Source organism: Crassostrea angulata, chromosome 4 (genome assembly GCF_025612915.1).
Source record: "Crassostrea angulata isolate pt1a10 chromosome 4, ASM2561291v2, whole genome shotgun sequence".
NCBI lineage: Eukaryota > Metazoa > Mollusca > Bivalvia > Ostreida > Ostreidae > Magallana > Magallana angulata.
In genome coordinates this window covers 13,613,943-13,621,944 of record NC_069114.1, presented here as the reverse complement: position 1 = coordinate 13,621,944, position 8,002 = coordinate 13,613,943, and the positions used below count along the sequence as shown (strand labels likewise).

The 8,002-nt window shown below is 33.4% G+C and overlaps 1 protein-coding gene across 2 annotated transcripts; it reads right to left on the bottom strand.

The window, feature by feature from the left end:
* Positions 1–2,455: 2,455 nt before the first annotated feature.
* On the bottom strand, positions 2,456–7,865 carry LOC128181503 (ubiquitin domain-containing protein 2-like). 2 transcript variants are annotated; one of them, XM_052849926.1, is made up of 3 exons: positions 7,653–7,865; positions 5,825–6,061; positions 2,456–5,329 (listed from the first exon to the last, which is right to left on the bottom strand). In XM_052849926.1, exons 1-3 carry the CDS (start codon positions 7,717–7,719, stop codon positions 4,941–4,943), a joined length of 693 nt encoding a protein of 230 aa, XP_052705886.1. In that variant the 5' UTR covers positions 7,720–7,865; the 3' UTR covers positions 2,456–4,940. The 2 variants fall into 2 exon arrangements, with proteins under 2 accessions (XP_052705886.1, XP_052705887.1); XM_052849927.1 differs by having other exon boundaries at positions 5,825–6,052; positions 7,653–7,862.
* Positions 7,866–8,002: the final 137 nt, after the last annotated feature.

The window sequence follows — 8,002 nt, the reverse complement described above, 5'->3', positions numbered from 1 at the left end:
ATGTTTCTAGATGCAAGGCAATTTCCTTTTTATCCAACTAACCTCTTCATAAAAATAAAATTTTAAAGGACCAATCTCATCACTACATTTTCAGCTAGCATATTCGCAAAGAAAAATAAATATGAAAATTTTCACTTTCAAAACAAAAAAAGTTGGCTAACAGCTAGGGGCGTGGCTAAGGTTTGTGTATTAATTGTGAAAGCAAATTAAGACAGGAGTTTGGTGGGGGCCCAGGAGGCGAAGCCCCCGGAAGCAGGTGAGTTTTCATCATTTCAGACACTTGATTTAATGTATCCAGAAGTAAGAGTTTCATCAAAATAACTACAATGTATAGTTTTTAATGTGTACGTAAAATGCATATTTCATCATCGTCATGAAATAAACAATAAAGAAGACAAAGAAGTGTCTGATTGATGGCGTGATTAATTTAATTTTTATCTAAAGAATGTACATCTGTGAGAAAGCTTAAATCTTATTAAATAAGATTTAAGCTTTCTCTCTAATGTACGGTCTTTGGCATCATCACGTTGACTGCCGAGCAATTCACATGGAGCACAATACACTGCATCACAAGACACAGAATATTTCATTCATGTATGCTTTTCGAGCCATTTCCTCTGAAGTTTTCTCTAATACCCCGTACTTCTCTAGAATAAAAAAATGCACTTTTATTTAGGGTCCAATAAATGCAAAACAATATAATTAAAGTTTTATCTTGAAACCTTTTCGTGGTCATACATTTCTCACACGGTTCTTAATTAATATAATTTTTTCCTATTTGTTTGTAACACTATGGCTCACATGAACTGTAAATTATGGTCCTCTGTTGTCCGTCATACAGAACAGTAGGTGCATGGCAGCAGCCGTAAAGTTACGACACATTTTACACTTGGGATTTTCTTAAGAGTTTTGTGAAAACAAACTTCCCAGCAAGATTTTTTTTACTTAAGTCAAATATTTGTCGTAAGAATTTTTGTGAAAATGGCTACAGAACAGAGAAGCATCAAATTATTACAATTACAAGAGAGAGATATGCCAATAAATACTATAACAATTATTAAAGTATAACACTTTTAGTAAATGACATTGTTAATTCCAACAATATTGTACCATTTCAGATAAGAAGAGTACAATGTACGTTTATAAAATAAAATGTATAACTACTATCAGAGACATAAATAACAGAGATTGGCAACTGATCGAAATCTCGCGGTCCCTATTCTAAAGTGTTCCCAGTTTAAATCAGTATATCTTTCTAATACACAATTGTTATTTATGTCACTGCTACTATAGAATGTAATCATTTATAAATTTTCCCACTTTACAATTTCCTTGTTTTATCTTGTATTAAGTAACCAAAAAAGTATTTGTTCACTATCTAAAACTGAAAAATTTGGAAGTTTGTTTTTAATAAACAATTATTTTGAAATAGATCTTTTCTCTGGTGATCATATTTTTCACATGTATTCAAAAAATGAATTTCATCATCTATACTGTTAGAATTGCATCTATTACATTATCTATCTTCTCTAGGGGTGTTGGTAAATCTACCTACTTCAATTTACAACCTATGACAAGGAATTCTTAAATTACAAAGAGATTTCTTGTGATCAAATTTTCAAAATATTGATAAATATGTTTCAAATAGCTCCCATTTTGTTTGAGTTTTACATAATTATGTGCTTAATTTGCCATTAATATGGCTTTGTTGATTTGAAATTCCGCCAAGCCTCAAATCCCTTATCCGTGGGCGGGGGTGTTCGAAAATTCTAATTTTAAAAAAAATGACTTATATGTACAATACATGTATAAGACACGTGTCCCTTTATTTACTGTACAATGCAATCAAATGTCACGAGATTGAACTGGCTACCTTGGTTTTTTTTTTTTTTTTTGCATGATTTCCGACATCAGAGTCATTGCATGCATAGACATGTGCAATATCCGTGAACTTCCTCGTATATTCCGTGATGAACCTTAGGCCTGAACCAAATCGTGCGGATTGATTTATACATCCGAGTTATATTTGCAAGTCAATAGGTATTCGTGATATTCCATTTGAATAAATTAAATATGGAAACAGGAAACATAAATGGACAAAGACTGTCGCTTCTATAAATAAAGTCAATGTCTCCCATATCAAAATTCTATAACTAATCTTAATTGAATAAAAACTTGATCAATATACATGTATATGTCAATTTAATCAATCATTTGGTACTTTCTGTTCATATGCTATCAAATATTACTTACATTTATTTTGTTAAAAAATGTAAAAGAGCATTAAAAAGATTTCCATTCTGCTGTTTAAATTCTATACTCATACCAAAATATCAACTAGGATATTTTATAACCATAGTTATACAAAATATCCTACTTGTACATGCATATTTAATCAAATAAGCATGGGTAAGTTAATTCCCATTGCGTTTCCTGTGAGAAGCAAAGCGACACATGGAGAAATAATTTTTTATTGTGTTGACAAATATCCAGATTTACAGACATATTCAGTCAGGTGGGGGTCTCACCTGTACAGAAACAAACTCAGGTGTCCCTGTCTTTCACAGGTAACACAGGTGTGTTACTATTACATAACATTATTGCACATGTAAAACATACAAAGGACATTTCGTGTACAAGGACCTACACGTGTGTCTGTTTCAACTATATTTTTGTTGAAAATGGTGTACATACAAACAAAAAAAACCAACAAAACTTTAATTTTACATTATTATATATCACTTATTTCATTATTTAGTTAATCATTAAATAAGACACAATGAATTAAGTTTTTTTTAACTCTACTTTCAAATACTTGAATGTGAAAAATGGCATTTTCACAGCTTCTATGATATCTAGAATTTCATATAAACGCATATACATTTATTTTCTTTTTTGGGACATATTTTTCAAAATAATTCACAAAGCTGAATAATGAAATACTATAGCAAACATGGCAAACAGTTAAACATGATAAATGCCCACATAGTTCCTTTGTAATTTCATCTGTAACATGCCCTTCAATAAGATCTAATATGACTCTTTACAAATAACTAGTGAATTTTAAAATGTTCATGATTCATGACAATTGAAACATTAAAAACTATCGACTACACATACATCATGTTTATAAGGTCATATCTGAAAGACTGAATGGACTCGTCTTTTACAAAGACCATGATAAGTTGGGGCTTATATCATTTCGTGAGTTAAATGACTAACTCATACATATACCTTTAATATAATACAACGATAATGTTTAGTGTCATACACATGATAATAATGCCGGAAGTCTTTTGTAAAGACTTGTCAACCAAGAGGGCGGGTTTTTTGACCGCCAATCATTCAATTGAAATGCATACAATGTGTGAATTGCAAAGGCAATATGTCATGTTTAATTTATTTTTCTAATAACCTGTATATTCTCTTGATTATTGTTGGTATATCATGTCTGCATAAACCTGATATCATGTCTGCATGAACCAGATATCATGTCTGTATGAACCATATATCATGTCTGCATGAACCATATATCATGTCTGCATAAACCAGATATCATGTCTGCATGAACTAAATATCATGCCTGCATGATCATGATATCATGTCTGCATAAACCAGATATCATGTATTAGTGAACCAGATATCATATCTGTGTAAACCAGATATCATGTCTGTGTGAACCAGATATCATGTCTGCGTGAACCAGATATAACGTCTGTGTGAACCAGATATCATGTTTGCATTAACCTGATATCATCATATCTGAACTTTTTATCATCAAACAGTAAGGTTATGATATCTTGATCAAGTTTTATGCTTTCCATCATCAGTTCCAAATATCATGTTTGACCCAGGTGAAAATAGTATTTTGCTGATCAGTTTAACACTGATGATACACAAAAAGAAACCTACATGTTTTTACATGACAGCACTGGTTATGGGAGAGGGGGTTTACAGGAGTAACATTTCCCCAATACATCATGATATCATATAATCAAATCTTAACAATATATTTAAAAGGGATAATTCATCAAAACAAATTAAAACAGAAATTTTAAGAAAATATGGTTCAAGTGTGTTCATCTGAATTTCTAAAAACTTATTATAAGAAAACATCAAATTTTCAAAGAAATATGAAATGAAAAGAGCGCAGAGTTTTAAGTTTCTGTTCTCATAACAATATAAGCTCTTCTACATGCAAAATGTAATAAACAATTTCACTTGTATATTAACAGAACTTGATTGAATTTACATGACATATAGGGAAACATAACAACAACACAAGCACAAGTATATTTAGAAGGAAAAAAAGGATTTATATTCTGGGTAGCGGGTACTGTCAGATTTATTAACCTAATCCATGTACCGGTACATGAACCATATCTGATGTAAGCACTTTCATTTAAATTTTTTAAAAAATAACGGCAAAACTTTGACTCGCTGCGCTCTTCTTTGATTTGTGACCAACTATACAACAAGTAAATAATTTAATCTCAGAACTATATACTAAATGCATACTTTCATAAACAGGTACCGGTTTGTAACCATGCAACCTTTTCCAATCAAATATTTTCAATTTGCTATAAATCACACATTTATTTCAATAAAAATATCATCAAACCTAACAATACCAGCAAAAGAATTCATAACATTTAAAACCCTGCTGGCTTTTAATTTCTTAATAAACAAAAATATGCCCCTGAAACATCAACGAACATGTAAAATATTTTCTCAACGAAGTCTTATTCACGAACAAGATTAACAAAACGTGTTACCATGGCAACCATTAACTTATTTTGTTCACTAAAAGGATTGATCTCCCTTTTTCCCGAGAGAACATTATTGAGTAAATTAAACATAATACAAAGCATAAAAAAGTCTTGATATAAAAAGTACAAACTAAATTCTTTAAAAAAAACACACAAACAGAAAGACTTGAATCAGGTTGTTTTGTCGCCAATTTCAGGGGACACTATCACCTGAACCACGTAGCTCTTTGGAATCTTTGCGTCCTCCACCCTCAGTTTATCTCCTAGCAGACGTCCAGCGAAAAACCAGCGTTGCCGTTGCGGTTCAATGCCCATTTCATCACAGATTCGTTTTTTGAGTTTCAACACAGTGTCCGTGGTCCTGACGTACAGTTTAAGGTCTTTGTTGGAGGAGGAAATTCGGAACTTGATGGGAATCTCTAATCCTGGGGACTGGTTCTCAGAATCTCCGCCGGCCTCACTTTCACTAATGTCCTCAATTAAGTTTGTGGGGGCACTCAGGACATAGACGGGGAGTTGATAGCGATTTCCTAACTCGTCGTAACTATCCATCAAGGTCCCTGTAATTCAGTGTGAAAATTTTTTTTTATTTGTAATAAATAAATGAAATTTCTTTTTGGTTCATAACTTAAATGTCTTGCAATGGGCATTTGAAATACTGTCCATAGGTACATGTTATGACCTAAAGGTTCTAATAACACAAAATAAGATAACTACTAAGAATTCAACTACTTAGAATTCTGTAGTTAAAGAGACCATGCGAATTAGCTTTTATTTTGTTTTGTTTTAAACTTTCAAAACCTTGTGACCAAATTTTTGCTGAAAATCACCCAATTTACAGTGAACACAAATTTGCATGATCTTTCAAGTCATAAAAAAAAACAATAGCCTTAAACCTCAAACAAACAAATGTACATCACAAAGAAAATCAAAACTCAAATTTCATGAAATTGATTTATTTTACAATATAATTTTATAACAAAATCACAGAATCACTGACTTACAAATAAAAGGAAATCTGAGCAACAATAAAGATAAAATAAATATCAAGATACCATGTGGGAGTGATATGTTGGCCCCGTCTATAATGGCCTGTGCTAGGGAATGGTCCCCTGTCTCCAGGGCATACGCTGCGGCTTTGAGTGCATCCCAGATCTCTTTCCTCCCCTCAAAGGCGGGGGCTGTGTCCCAGAACTCATCACGTTTGGACCGTAGCTGACCATCTGTCAGTGGAACCTCGCTCTTCCATTTCGGTTTTTCTGGTTTCAAAGGTTGGTTCCGCCCTATAGAAACTAAGTGAACATATACCAGGATAATTTGCTGTGTACGTAACGTACCACTTTTAACCTTTTCCTTACACCGATGGTAAATGTTTATTACACACCAAACTTTATCAAACCCACGTAGAAATAAAATTGAATGATGTTAATCCAAGTAATAATGCTTGCTGATCATTGACCAATCAATATCTTACTATTAAAAGAAACTGTGAGGTTGTTTTAAAGTGATTCAGCCTAGCTAGTTCAAGTACCGGTATATTTCTTTCAATCTTTGAATACAAAATATAAAATCTTCCCTTTATATAATGTATGTGATGTTCATACCGGGTATTAAACAGTGATATCCTTAGAAATCAAGAAAGATTTATAATGAGTTTTAAGAGAGCATAATTAAATGTGTATGTGATAAAGTACTTCTGTATTTATAAAATTAACCAAATACTGTTTATACAAGTACAATTACATTTTTACTAGCACTAACTATACAGGTATGTACCCAGGAAGTTATGTGTTTAACCAATGTTCTCAGTAAGCAATTTGTTCATTTTAAAATTCAGCGAATCAATGAAATTATTGTAACAAAGACAAAATTGCCTTTGCTGGGATTTGAACCTATGTCTTCTAGCATGCACATCCAGCACTACCGATCGAGATAAAGAGTTAACCCACTAGCCAGAACTAGTAGAATTGCCATTTATATAAAAGCTGACTCTATCACATTGTTCCTCTCCAAGGAAAGAGTCGCCAACACCTATGGGACAAAGAACTGGAGACAATCTTTCTCTCACCCACCAGAGAATACCCAGGCCCATTGTTAGTTGCCAGATGTACAGGATGAGGGAAATAATGACCAACCAGACCAGGATTTGAAAACGTGGACCCCTGATTCTCTAATCAAGTATACTCTATCAAATGAGCTGTCTGGTGTTAGAATTTGAATCTGTCCGATTGTCACATTCTGCCCCATAAATGATCTCTACGTTCTTTCCCCTGGCAGGGGGCTAACCTTTCAGTTCCAGGGGTTGGCATAGCACCACATTCATCATTGGGTGCCAAATGTTAACACTAACAGAGTCAAATACTGCCTTTGCTGGGGTTTGAACCCCAGTCCTCTGGCATGAAAATCCAGCATTCTACCGGTCTAGCTAAGAGTTAACCAAGTAAACCAGCTAAAGAGAGCTCTAGTAGGAATGCCATATACCAGACTCTACCACACTATGGCCATTTTATTTGAGACAGCAATGCCAATTTTGTGACATACAAATTAGCATTTTGCTTGCAGTATGAGTTTTGTAAATAATCATCAACGTAATTTGTTAAAGTAACAAGAGCTGTAGAATAGGTATATTCTTTCAATAGCAGGGTTTAAATTAGAATCCATATATTAATCTTTATTAAGTCTGCCTGGATGATGAACTATTCACTTCAGTACAGTGTCAAAATCACTGCGTGGTACATATAAAACTCAAAATAAACACACTGAAAACTATGAATTCATATCAGACTTTTGTAAGAAATGAGGTTGGCGGATCAGCTGATATACTTAAAGAGTTCAAGTTAAAGTGAAAGGGGCAGAATCAACAGCTGGGGAAAACAACGATACCTGCCGCTTCCGACGACTCCCCCGAGGACGGACCGTTTTCCCGATTCGACCCAATACATCCCCCCATTTCAAACAGGAGGCGTATTGAGTGTATATGGTGAATTCGTTACAGCCGAAGTGGGTCTGACGCAGTCTATTTTCCCTTATTTTTTTGACGTCCAGTCCAAAATATTGATGTGCCGGAGATCGTGAAAGCTGGATTTTGATTGGTCAAAAATAAAAATATAAATATTATTACCAAAACAAAGATACATGTTAATGTGGTATCATACTTTATTAAATCGAATCAAATTCGGTTTTCAGTATCCTTAAAGTGCTAAAAACAAAGGAAATTTAACATATTTATAAAC

What these genes read in the sequence shown, in the direction of transcription:
- LOC128181503 (XM_052849926.1), bottom strand. Translation starts at nt 7,719, where the DNA reads ATGGGGGGATGTATTGGGTCGAATCGGGAAAACGGTCCGTCCTCGGGG. An exon ending in GGAGTCGTCGGAAGCGGCAG is followed by an intron (nt 6,062 to 7,652) that starts GTATCGTTGTTT and finishes ATGTTCACTTAG; the next exon opens with TTTCTATAGGGCGGAACCAA. An exon ending in CAACATATCACTCCCACATG is followed by an intron (nt 5,330 to 5,824) that starts GTATCTTGATAT and finishes ACTGAATTACAG; the next exon opens with GGACCTTGATGGATAGTTAC.